Here is a 13,862-nt window from a genome sequence, read left to right as displayed (position 1 = left end):
TATTGAGTCTGCTTCAATTTACTTGCTTACATTTTTTTCAACTGTTTTTACTTGTTTTAAATTTGCTTTTGAAAAAGATGTTTGCATAGGTTGAAACGCGTTGAGCTATTAAAAATACTTTTTTTTACCACCTTGGGAGTAACGAACTGCTTCTTTGCTGTGACATTCCTGGAATTCCAGATTTGATGGAGTAAGTTGCTATTTGTAATTTTAAGTAATCTTACACACACCTGATTGGAGCTCTTCCTTGCTTTTAGCAATCTGGATTGATATTATCGGAGTCCATCCTAGGTTTCAAGCTAACTGCGAGGTCATCTTTAGATGAGCAGACATCATACATCTTATGAAGTGAGTATATTGCACCCTTATTCATTGGTGTGTACATGCACAACAAGTCTGTTTCCTTTCGCCACCAGAAAATTAGAAGATATCTACATATCCATAGCACAATACCAAGACCAGCGCCATCTATCTTTGAAATTTTGTTTCAATTTACTTATATCAGTTTTCTTTCATGTGAAGCTACCTCAAGAGATAAAACACAATTTGAGCTGCAATGGCATTTTCATTTTTCAATTAAAGGGACATAAAACCCAACGTTTTGCTTTCATGATTCAGACAGAGCATGTCATTGTAAACAGCTTTCTAATGTATTTCTATGATAAAAATGTCTTTGTTCTTTTGGTATCTTCTGTTGAAATGCAGGGATGTAAGCTCAAGAGCATGCATGTTTCTAGAGCACTATATGGCAGCAGTTTTTTAAGAATGTTATCCATTTGCAAGAGCACATTTCCTGCAACGTAGTGTGCCAGACAACTAACTAGGTATCTCTTCAACACAGAATATAATGGGAATGAAGCAGATTTGATAATAGAAGTAAATTGGAAACTTTTAAAAAAAAATTGTATGTTCTGTCTGAATCTTTAAGATATAAAAAAACTCCATCAGCTTAACCAAAAAAAGTGTCTATGTACACCTGTAAGACACTCAATAGACTGATAAAGGGAAAGAAAAAAACAATGTTTTTTCCTCACCTCCATTTAAACATTTCATTTAAAGGGATATGAAACCCACATTTTTTTCTTTTATGATTCACATAGCGCAGGCAATTTTAAGCAACTTTCCTATTATCAGTTTTTCTTCTTTCCCTTGCTATCTTTATTTGAAAAGCAGAAATGTAAGCTTAGGAGCCAGACCATTTTTGGTTCAGCACCTGGGTAGGGCTTGCTGATTGGTGGCTACATTTAGCCACCAATCAGGGAGCACTACCCAGGTGCTGAATCAAAAATGGTACAATTTTAAACAACTTTCTAATTGACTTCTATTATGTAATTTGGCTTTGTTCTCTTGGTATTCTTTGTTTAAAAAGCATACCTATGTAGGCTCAGAAGCTGGGAGCTAGCTGCTGATAGGTGACTGCACTATATATATATATATATATACCTCTTATCATTGGCTTTGCTGATATGTTGAGCTGGCTCCCAATAGTGCATTGCTGCTCTTTCAATAAAGGATACCAAGAGAATGACACAAAATTGATCATAAAAGATGAATTCATTAAAATACTGAGACGTGTTTCTCAGCTGAAATCACAAGCTGTTTCGTCATCAGGCATAATACTAATGTATCATCTATTTGTCTCTTGTATAATTGTGAGACCCGTTGCTGGGCTATGGCCAGTTATTTACCAGAGCTGATTCAGATGGGGAACCTAGAGTCCAGCGTATGCAATTAGTGCCTAGAGATGCTCATAATGTTCTAAATGATCCTTTTTATTACTATTCTGTTACAGCTTTTGTTATCACTGTTCTTTTGTGATTGGATGCTTTGTCTATAAAGCTATTAACAAGATAATGTTCCAAGAAAGGCAATCTATTTTTTTATTTAAAAAATAATGCTCTCTTTCTACACTAGAAATGAGCTGTTAGTGGTTCTTATATCAGTTTTACCTATTCACTTAAAGGGACAATAAAGTCATAATTAGACATTCATGATTTAGACAGAGCATTCAATTTTAAACAACTTTCCAATTTACTTCTATTATTTAATTTGCTTCCTTCTCTTGTTATCCTTTGCTGGAAGGTTTATCTATGTAAGCTCAGGAGCAGCAAAGAACCTAGGTTCTAGCTGCTGATTGGTGGCTGTATATATATATACACCGATTGTCATTGGCTCACCCATATGTTCAGTTAGAAACCAGTAGTGCATTGCTGCTCCTTCAACAAATGATACCAAGAGAATGAAACAAATTTGATAATAGAATTTAACTGGAAAGTTGTTTAAAATGGTGTGTTCTACCTAGATCATGAAAGAAAAATGTTGGGTTTCACGTCCCTTTAACTCCATAGAACTCAAGTTTCAATTGGGTTAGCCAGTTCTGAGAAGATATTTCTTTACCTATTTGCATAAGACTCTTGTGACCTGTGATAAAGTGAATGTCAAATGTCATTGTTTTGATGGCACCTACTTATTCCTTATGTGTCTATTAGTTAAACCGCCACATTTTTTTAATAAAAAATAAATTTGTATTGATAATTTTATATCACCAATTTGCTGCCGTGATTGAGTCCAGCTCCTCCCAGCCGCTACTTCCTACTTTTCCTCCCTGTGACGTATAGAGCGGTCCCACCCGCTCTATACATATTGTCAAAGCACGCTCCCGTCTACTCCTGCAACAGCGCATGCGTGACAAGGCAATTTCATAGACTAGCTACATAGTAATCATTCATTGAATACTATTGTGGCATCGAGTGCAGCAGCATATCTCGGACCTGCTTACATTATGACTTACGAAATCGTTTTGTAAGAATTTTTCTAACACCAGAAAAACATAATTTATGTAAGAACTTACCTGATAAATTCATTTCTTTCATATTGGCAAGAGTCCATGAGATAGTGACGTATGGGATATACATTCCTACCAGGAGGGGCAAAGTTTCCCAAACCTCAAAATGCCTATAAATACACCCCTCACCACACCCACAATTCAGTTTAACGAATAGCCAAGAAGTGGGGTGATAAGAAAGGAGCGAAAGCATCAACAAGGAATTGGAATAATTGTGCTTTATACAAAAAAATCATAACCACCATAAAAAGGGTGGGTCTCATGGACTCTTGCCAATATGAAAGAAATTAATTTATCAGGTAAATTCTTACATAAATTATTTTTTCTTTCATGTAATTGGCAAGAGTCCATGAGTTAGTGACGTATGGGATAGCAAATACCCAAGATGTGGAACTCCACGCAAGAGTCACTAGAGAGGGAGGGATAAAAATAAAGACAGCCAATTCCGCTGAAAAATGAATCCACAACCCAAAACAAAAGCTTTAATCTTTATAATGAAAAACACTGAAATTAGAAGCAGAAGAATCAAACTGAAACAGCTGCCTGAAGTACTTTTCTACCAAAAACTGCTTCTGAAGAAGAGAAAACATCAAAATGGTAGAATTTAGTAAAAGTATGCAAAGAAGACCAAGTTGCTGCTTTGCAAATCTGATCAACAGAAGCTTCATTCTTAAAAGCCCAGGAAGTAGAAACTGACCTAGTAGAATGAGCCGTAATCCTCTGAGGCGGGGATTTACCCGACTCCAAATAAGCATGATGAATCAAAAGCTTTAACCAAGATGCCAAAGAAACAGCAGAAGCCTTTCCTAGAACCAGAAAAGATAACAAATAGACTAGAAGTCTTTCTGAAATCTTTAGTAGCTTCAACATAATATTTCAGAGCTCTCACCACATCCAAAGAATGTAAAGATCTCTCCAGAGAATTCTTAGGATTAGGACACAAGGAAGGGACAATAATTCCTCTACTAATGTTGTTAGAATTCTCAACTTTAGGTAAAAATTTAAATGAAGACAGCAAACCACCTTATCCTGATGAAAAATCAGAAAAAAGGGTTGGTGTAGAAGTGCGGGCTTGTGTGGCTGCAGTCTTGAATATGGCATTGAAACAAATTTCCAGCAACAAATGCTTTGATGGATTCCAGAAAGTCTTTGAACATGACAGTACTGAACTGAAATGTAAAATGAAATTTGGGATATATTTACCTCCGAAAGCTGAAAGTGCAAAATGTCCAGTTGTATACTGGCTTTCAGGATTAACTTGCACCGAGCAAAATTTTACCAGAAAATCTGCATATCATCAACCTGCATCAGAACATGGACTCATAATAGTGGCACCAGACACCAGCCCCCGTGGTTGCAATATTGATGGAGAAGAAGAGAGCTGGGATTTTGGCACAGGGGCTGGCTTTTATGTTAATGCCACGGAAGATCCTTGGAAAGCCAATTACAGAATGTATTCCTACATTGTAGAAGAGCTGCCACATCTCATAAATAACAATTTCCCAGTGGATGGAGACAGGATTTCTATTCTTGGCCACTCTATGGGAGGGCATGGTGCTTTAATCTGTGTACTGAAGAACCCTGGGAAATATAAGACTGTTTCTGCTTTTTCTCCCATTTGTAATCCAATACAATGCATTTACTGGATACTTGGGATCAGACACCAGTAAATGGGAGGCTTATGATGCAACTCAACTGGCGAAGAATTACTCTGGTCCCCAGCTTGATATATTGATTGATCAGGGGAAAGATGACCAGTTTCTTGCTGCTGGTCAATTACTGCCTGACAACTTTATTGCTGCATGCACAGAGAAGAAAATCCCAGTGGTTATAAGGCTACAAGAGGGATATGACCACAGTTATTTCTTCATTACAACCTTTATAAATGATCACATCAAGCACCATGCAAAACACCTAAACATGTGAAATTACCAGTGGATAAAAACTTAACTGGCCGAAATCAAGAATTGCAACTAAATTTTAACCTGGATGATTACCTAAATTTCTGTTAGCCAAGTTAAGATCATAAGAATTCTTAATCTGAAATAAATTCAGTCTATCATATCTCTGTTGCATTAAAGATACTGATTACATAATGATGATTTTATTTGTCAGAAATATATTGGCACTTAATAATTATAATAATAATAATAATAATAATTTGTACATAGGGAACACACATGCTTCTTTAAAATAAGATCACAACATAAATATGAATGCAACACACCCCTACTCATGCATCTCATTAACATGCAGCAATTGATTACTAAGCAATACAAATGTGTCCCAGGGGATAAGGAATATTAGGTAGAACAAAGTAAAACATCAATAAATATGTACAGTATGTTTACATTTATGTATACTCTTTAGTTTAGATGATTAAAAAAAAATTGCTTATCTGCAAATAAATAAAAGTTTAACCCTTAAAAAAAAAAAAAAAAAATCAGAAAAAGGAGACTCACAAGAAAGAGCAGATAATTCAAAAACTGTTCTAGCAGAAGAGATGGCCAAAAGGAACAATACTTTCCATGAAAGTAATTTAATGTCCAAAGAATGCATAGGATCAAATGGAAAAGCCTGAAAAGCCCTCAGAACCAAAATAAGACTCCAAGGAGGAGAAATTGGCTTAATGCAGGGGCGTATTTAGGTTTTGTGCTGCCCTAGGCACTCAAAATTCTGCTGCCCCCCCCACCCCCCACCCCACCCCAGGTTTAAGGCCTTTTTTAGACATAATATTTTTGGGGCAGGGTCTAAAAAATTAAAAAATTAATGTCTTTTTAAGTAGATGTTCACCAGGGCGTGCATTCACTCTGGTCACACACACACACACACACATATATATATATATATATATATATATATATATATATATATATATATATATATATATTAAGACATTATCTTGCAAGACAGATGAGAAAAGTGTTTATATCAGAAAAAAATATCCTTCACTGTATGATAGTTTGTCAGTAGGTAGTTGTTTAACCTTAAACATCTTCTTTGGTGATTGACAGTTATTTAAGCAAAATATCTGCTTAGGAATTGTATCCTAGGGGATAAAGTCACATGATACAATCATAATAAAGTATATACTTGTATTGTTTCTGAATGTATTAAATGCATACAACATATTTTTAGTTGTGTTTTAAGTCACATGGTTGTATAAATTCAGCAATAAATACTTATTCTTTGCATGTATGACAGATAGACAAACAGTAAATGTACAAGTATTTAGTGACTAATCCGTTTAAGTATTTTAATGCCTAATGAAGATGTATTGAAGGGAGAAAGGCATATGCTGTTTCACAGTGGTCACGGTGTAGTGCACACTGCACTGTGTAGTCTGTGTGAATCTCAATCACGCAGTGGAGCCCAGAAGAATACCGCATTACCTCTCAGTCCAGGCCAGGCTGCACAAGTGAGCTCCGCCTCCACTGTCACCACGTCATGCGCACCCACATAGAATCCCATAGGATAGCAGTAGCCGGGCCCTGGTTGATTTAGCCACCCGGCCCTGAGTTCAGTAGAGTGGCCTTAGGGACTCAAAATTCTGCTGCCCCTTAAAAATCTGCTGCCCTAGGCACCGGCCTCGTTGGCCTATGCCTTAATACGCCCCTGGCTTAATGACAGGCTTGATACGAACCAAAGCCTGTACAAAACAATGAATATCAGGAAGATTAGCAATTGTTCTGTGGAACAGAACAGAAAGAGCAGAGATTTGTCCTTTCAAGGAACTTGCAGACAAACCCTTATCCAAACCATCCTGAAGAAACTGTAAAATTCTAGGAATTCTAAAAGAATGCCAAGAGAATTTATGAGAAGAACACCATGAAATGTAAGTCTTCCAAACTCGGTAATAAATCTTTCTAGACACAGATTTGCGAGCCTGCAACATAGTATTAATCACTAAGTCAGAGAAACCTCTATGACTAAGCACTAAGCATTCAATCTCCATACCTTCAAATTTAATGATTTGAGATCCTGATGGAAAAATGGGCCTTGAGATAGAAGGTCTGACTTTAACGGAAGTGGCCAAGGTTGGCAACTGGACATCTGAACAAGATCCGCATACCAAAACCTATATGGCCATGCTGGAGCCACCAGCAGTACAAATGAACGCTCCATTAGGATTTTAGAAATCACTCTTGGAAGAAGAACTAGAGGCGGAAAGATATAAGCAGGTTGATAACTCCAAGGAAGTGACAACGCATCCACTGCTTCCGCCTGAGGATCCCTGGACCTGGACAGATACCTGGGAAGTTTCCTGTTTAGATGAGAAGCCATCAGATCTATTTCTGGAAGCCCCCACATCTGAAAAATCTGAAAAAACACATCTGGGTGAAGAGACCACTCTCCCGGATGTAAAGTCTGGCGGCTGAGATAATCCGCTTCCCAATTGTCTATACCTGGGATATGGACCGCAGAGATTAGACAGGAGCTGGATTCCGCCCATACGAGATACTTCTTTCATAGCTTGAGGACTGTGAGTCCCACCTTGATGATTGACATACGCCACGGTTGTGACATTGTCCGTCTGAAAACAAATAAACGGTTCTCTCTTTAGAAGAGGCCAAAACTGAAGCGCTCTGAAAATCGCACAGAGTTCCAAAATATTGATTGGTAATCTCGTCCCTTGAGATTTCCAAACCCCCTGCCCTGTCAGAGTTCCCCAGACAGCTCCCCAACCTAAAAGACTCGCATCTGTTGTGTTTACAGTCCAGGATGTATGAACTAAAGAGGCCCCTTGAACTAAACGATGATGATCTAACCACCAAGTCAGAGATAGTCGAACATTGGGATTTAAGGATATTAATTGTGATATATTTGTATAATCCCTGCACCATTGGCTCAGCATACAAAGCTGAAGTGGTCTCATGTGAAAACGAGCAAAGGGGATGGCGTCCAATGCTGCAGTCATGAGATCTAAAACCTCCATGCACATAGTTACTGAAGGGAATGATTGAAACTGAAGGTTCCGACAAGCTGAAACCAATTTCAGAAGTCTTTTGTCTGTTAGAGACAAAGTCATGGATACTAAATCTATTTGGAATCCTAAAAAGGTTACCCTTGTCTGAGGAATCAAGGAACTTTTTGGTAAATTGATCCTCCAACCATGTCTTTGAAGAAACAACACTAGTTGATTCGTGCGAGATTCTGCAGAATGTAAAGACTGAGCAAGTACCAAGATATCATCCAAATAAGGAAACACCGCAATACCCCGCTCTCTGATTACAGAGAGTAGAGCACCGAGAACCTTTGAAAAGATCCTTGGAGCTGTTGCTAGGCCAAAAGGAAGAGCAACAAATTGGTAATGCTTGTCTAGAAAAGAGAATCTCAGGAACTGATAGTGATCTGGATGAATCAGATTATGAAGATATGCATCCTGTAAGTCTATTGTGGACATATAATGCCCTTGCTGAACAAAAGGCAGAATAGTCCTTATAGTCACCATCTTGAATGTTGGTATTCTTACATAACAATTCAAAATTTTTAGATCCAGAACTGGTCTGAAAGAATTCTCCTTCTTTGGAACAATGAACAGATTTAATAAAACCAAAGACCCTGTTCCTGAAAGGGAACTGGCACAATTACCCCAGATAACTCCAGGTCTGAAACACACTTCAGGAATAAATTTTAAATGGCTTGGATTTATTCCAGACTGGAGAAGGCTTCCAATTGGAAACCGTTCCTTTAGGGGATGGGTCAGGTTTCTGTTCCTTATTCTGACGAAAGGAACGAAAACGGTTAGCAGCCCTAAATTTACCCTTAGATTTTTTTTATCCTGAGGCAAAAAAGCTCCCTTCCCCCCAGTGACAGTTGAAATAATAGAATCCAACTGAGAACCAAATAATTTATTACCTTGGAAAGAAAGAGATAGCAACGTTGATTTAGAAGTCATATCAGCATTCCAAGATTTAAGCCATAAAGCTCTTCTAGCTAAAATAGCTAAAGACATATCTGACATCAATTCTAATGATATCAAAAATGGCATCACAAATGAAATTATTAGCATGTTGAATTAGCTTAACGATGCTATACACATTATGATCTGGTACTTGTTGCGCTAAAGTTTCCAACCAAAAAGTTGAAGCAGCAGCAACATCAGCCAAAGAAATAGCAGGCCTAAGAAGATGACCTGAACATAAATAAGCCTTCCTTAGATAAGATTCAATCTTCCTATCTAAAGGATCTTTAAAAGAAGTACTATCTGCCGTAGGAATAGTAGTACGCTTTGCAAGAGTAGAGATGGCCTCATCAACTTTGGGGATCTTTTCCCAAAACTCCAATCTATCAGTCGGCAAAGGATACAGTTTCTTAAACCTTGAAGAAAGAGTAAAAGAAGTACCCAGTCTATTCCATTCCCTAGAAATTACATCTGAAATAGCATCAGGAACTGGAAAAACCTCTGGAATAACTACATGAGGTTTAAAAAACGAATTTAAACGTTTACTGGTTTTAATATCAAGAGGACTAGTCTCCTCCATATCTAATGAATCAACACCTCCTTTAATAAGGAACGAATATACTCCATTTTAAATAAGTATGAAGATTTGTCAGTGTCAATATCTGAGGCAGAATCTTCTGAACCAGAAAGATCCTCATCAGAGATAGATAAATCAGAATACTGTCGGTCATTTAAAAATTAATCAAAATTATGAATAGTTTTAAAAGACCTTTTACGTTTATTAGAAGGTGGTATAACAGACAGAGCCTTCTGAAAAGAATTAGAAACAAATTCTCTCACATTTACAGGAATATCCTGAACATTAAATGTTGAAGGAACAACAACAGGTAATGGATTACTACTAATGGAAATATTGTTTGCGTTTGAAAGTTTATCATGACAACTATCACAAACTACAGCCGGAGGAACAGTTACCACAAGTTTACAACAAATGCACTTAGCTTTGGTAGAACCGACATCAGGCAGCAGGATTCCAGTAGTAGATTCTGAAACATGGTTAGTTTGAGACATCTTGCAATATGTAATAGAAAAGAGAACATTTAAAGCAAAATTATCAATTTCCTTATATGACAGTTTCAGGAATGGGAAAAGATGCAAACAAAATAAGCCTCTGGAAACCAGAAGCAAAATGAAAAAAGGACTTAAATAATGTCAAAAATCTGGCGCCAAGTATGACGCCCACAACTGAAAAAATATTTTTTGGCGCCAAGAACGTCTGCAACAAACACGAGCGTCATAGATGACGCAACTACGTGAAACTCTCTGCGCCAAGTAAGACGCCAGAAATAACGAAATTACAAACATAATTCAAAAAAGTCTCGAGCCAAAAATGATGCAATAAATTATAGCATTTTGCTCTCCTGCGAGCCTAACAGCCCGCTATTTAGAAAAGAGAGTCAATTCGAAAAAAAATTCAGGTAAGAACATTTTTTTTTTTTTTTATATGCATTTCCCAAAATGAAACTGACAGTCTGTAAGAAGGAAATATACTGATTAACCTGAATCATGGCAAATATAAGTACAAAACATATATTTAGAACTTTACATATAAAGTGCCAAACCATAGCTGAGAGTGTCTTAAATAAAAGAAAACATACTTACCAAAAGACACTCATCTACATAAAGTAGATAGCCAAACCAGTACTGAAACGAGAATCAGTAGAGGTAATGGTATATAAGAGTATATCGTCGATCTGAAAAGGGAGGTAGGAGATGAATCTCTACGACCGATAACAGAGAACCTATGAAATAGATCCCCTAGAGGAAGACCATTGTATTCAATAGGTAATACTCTCTTCACATCCCTCTGTCATTCACTGCACTGCACTCTGAGAGGAACCGGGCTTCAGCATGCTGCGAAGCGCATATCAACGTAGAATCTAGCACAAACTTACTTCACCACCCCCATAGGAGGCAAAGTTTGTAAAACTGAATTGTGGGTGTGGTGGGGGTGTATTTATAGGCATTTTGAGGTTTGGGAAACTTTGCCCCTCCTGGTAGGAATGTATATCCCCATTCGTCACTAGCTCATGGACTCTTGCCAATTACATGAAAGAAAATTATATTGCGCATGCGCGATGTGTGACCGCGTCTAAGCTGAATATAGGTATTGTGGTGTTACGCAGGCGCATAAAGAACAAGTGACGTATTTAAAAAGGGGTTGGTCCACCGGGGGGAATCAATGATTGGTAGACGCTATTTACCCTAATCTGTCACTCAAACGGCAAAGATGGTGGGCGGAGAAACAATAATTAGAACAAAGAGATATTACGGTAAAAAACTGATAATATAAACGATTGCTGAGAAAATGATGAATTAAAGTTCATCTTTTTTTTCAATAAGGATTAATATGGCGTTCCAGGGTAAGAGTGACTTTACATTCACTTTAAATAAAAAACATTTCTCAGTTGCCTATTTCCTTTGTTATTCTAGTTAAGTGTATTAAAAACCGTTGTCAACATTTGTCTTTTTACCATTAGGTGGTGGAGTTGTGCTATAAATCTACTGCATAACTTGGCTGCTAAAACTGCCTATTTATTCAAATGACTCATTTTAAACCGTACGCCAAAGCATTGAACTCTTATCAAGCTGCTTGATTCCTTTACAAAATTCCTTTACATTCACTATAGTTTTAATAATAGTAAAAGTAGCAAGCGAAAAATGAAGTTGCATAATAAATAGTCATGCGTATTCTTTAGTAGAGAGAAAGAAAAGTGTATCTTGCTGCAATTTTGCAATGTGAGACTGTCCTGTGATATTGATATACAGGTATGGTGAGGTTTCCTTGGTAACCTTGGCAGTTTAGGGCACATGTCAGGGTTAACCACTTATTTGCCAAAGAGGAATTTTATCTAACATCCAAAAAATTAACAGGGGATATTGCTGCAGCAACATTGTGGCCATGGTGATATCAAGCATACAAATAGAGCAGCCACATTATTGTATTTGAGGCGCCATTCCTAGGGGGAATGGAAGGAAGTTATTTAAAGGTACAGTGTACATAATATTCTGTCATACAAATGAAAGAGCTGATGTATAAATTGTTAACATCGGTTGTGTACTTCCTACTTATGTTCATTTCTTTCATCATCAAATTTTACTAGTGAATATCCCATGTACATTAGCACAGATCAGTCAATAGCCGTTAGCAGAAGGCACACAACTTGTAATTTAAATGTAAACAGTTTATACATCATATTTTTTTCTTTAATTATTGTGTTCTAAGCGGATCAGAAGCCTCACCCATCAATTACATAAAGCTGAACACATGCAATGTCACTGCTTATATTGCTGTGTAGTAACAAAAAGTCTTAGTGCAGTCAGGAAATCAGGAGAGTGCTCTATATCAAATCTATTGTGCTACAAATAATACTAATACAGATCCTGATAGACTGATGTTATCATTTAGAACACAAAGGGCTAGATTACTAGTGGAGGGGTAATTACCGCTCCCACTCGCACACCGATCAACTTCTACTCTTTGCGCGAGTCGAGTAGCGCTCGTATTACAAGATGAAAGTAGATGGTTATTGCTTGAGTGCTAACCCAACTCGCGCAAAGAGCAGATCTTAGAATATTGCGATTGTTTTAACGTACTCTCCCATTGACTTCAATGGAGAGAGAGCAGTAGGGGAAAAAACTAACACCCATACTCGAGCGCTAACCTGAATCGTCATAAGACCCCTAATCTGCCACATAGCCCATTGCAAAATCCCCACTACACTCTTAACCCCTAAACCGCCACACACCCAACCGCAAAGTAATCCACTACACTATTAACCCCTAAACTGCCACACCCCTCACAGAAAAATAAACCACTAACATCTAAACCCCTGAAGTTACCACAAAACAGACTAACCTTACCTTAAAACCTTACATTTAAAATAAAACCTAACATTACATTGCTTAAAATAAACAAAAACCTACCTTTACTTAAAAAAACAAAAAACTAACTAATGCTTCATTCTTTTGTTATCCTTTGCTAAAGGAACAGTGTTGCACTACTGGAAGCTAGCTGAACACATCTATTTAGCCAAATAGCCAATCACAAGAGACAAATGTGTGCAGGCACCGGCTAGCTCCCTCTAGTGCAGGATATGCGCATAATCATTTTCAGCAATGGATACCAAGAGAACAAAGCACATTTTGAAAAAAGAAGGGATTTTAAAAGTGTCTTAAAACTGCATGCCCTATCTGATTCTTGCACGTTTAATTTGAATCCCTTTATGTAATGGTAGTTTTTTTTTAAAAAAAAGTAAGGTTAGTCTGTTTTGGGGTAACTTAGGGGGTGTTAGGTTAGGGGGTTTTGATGTTAGAGGTTTACTTTGCAGGAGAGGGGTGGCGGCATAGGGGTTAATAGTGTAGTGGTTTACTTTGCGGTGGGTGTGTGGTAGTTTAGGGGTTAATAGTGTAGTAGTTTTACTTTGCGGTAGGGGTGTGTGGTAGTCAGGGCCGGTGCTAGGATTTTTGGTCACACAGGCGAGGATAAATTTTGGGCCCCCCCCCCCCATTAGATACCATATACCATTTCTGATTTTTACAAAATGTTAAAAAGATGTACTAAAAAACCCTAAAGATAATTATATACACACACTATATATATATATATATATATATATATATATATATATATATATAGTTTCAAAATAAGGTGCATCCATCAGTCACAATCCAATTGCCGTGGTGCTGCATATACAATACATATAGTTTCCAATATTCACTCCATGTGAGTAAAATAATGCTGCACTCACCTGTCTTGTAGAAAATGTTTCTTTATTGTATACAAATGACAATATTCATCACACAAGTACCCCCAGACGTTTCGGTGCGCCTCTGGCACCTTTCTCAATGGGTCTGCTTCCAATCCTCCAACAAACGATCTGACTACCCGCCACCCTTATCCCTCTACTTAAACCCCTAAGCATGCTCTTCATTTCCGGTGTTGCCAGACCAATGCGGTTACGTCACGTAACTACCGCCGGCCAAAATAAGAGAAGGGAACTGCCGCATGGCTAATTTACATATCCCCACCTCCTATGATGAACACATCAC

At 37.5% G+C, this 13,862-nt stretch overlaps 1 protein-coding gene across 1 annotated transcript; it reads left to right on the top strand.

Annotated features, from left to right (window-relative positions):
* The first annotated feature begins 3,904 nt into the window (after positions 1-3,904).
* On the top strand, positions 3,905-4,941 carry LOC128655542 (S-formylglutathione hydrolase-like). Its single transcript, XM_053709146.1, is given in 2 exon segments — positions 3,905-4,481; positions 4,483-4,941. Coding segments are annotated over 2 exon segments (831 nt in total). The 5' UTR covers positions 3,905-3,939; the 3' UTR covers positions 4,772-4,941.
* The last annotated feature ends 8,921 nt before the right edge of the window (positions 4,942-13,862 follow it).

This window comes from Bombina bombina, chromosome 4 (genome assembly GCF_027579735.1).
Source record: "Bombina bombina isolate aBomBom1 chromosome 4, aBomBom1.pri, whole genome shotgun sequence".
NCBI classification, from domain to species: Eukaryota; Metazoa; Chordata; class Amphibia; order Anura; family Bombinatoridae; genus Bombina; species Bombina bombina.
Note: the sequence above shows the minus strand (reverse complement) of the source record. Positions and strands in the feature narration are given on the sequence as shown.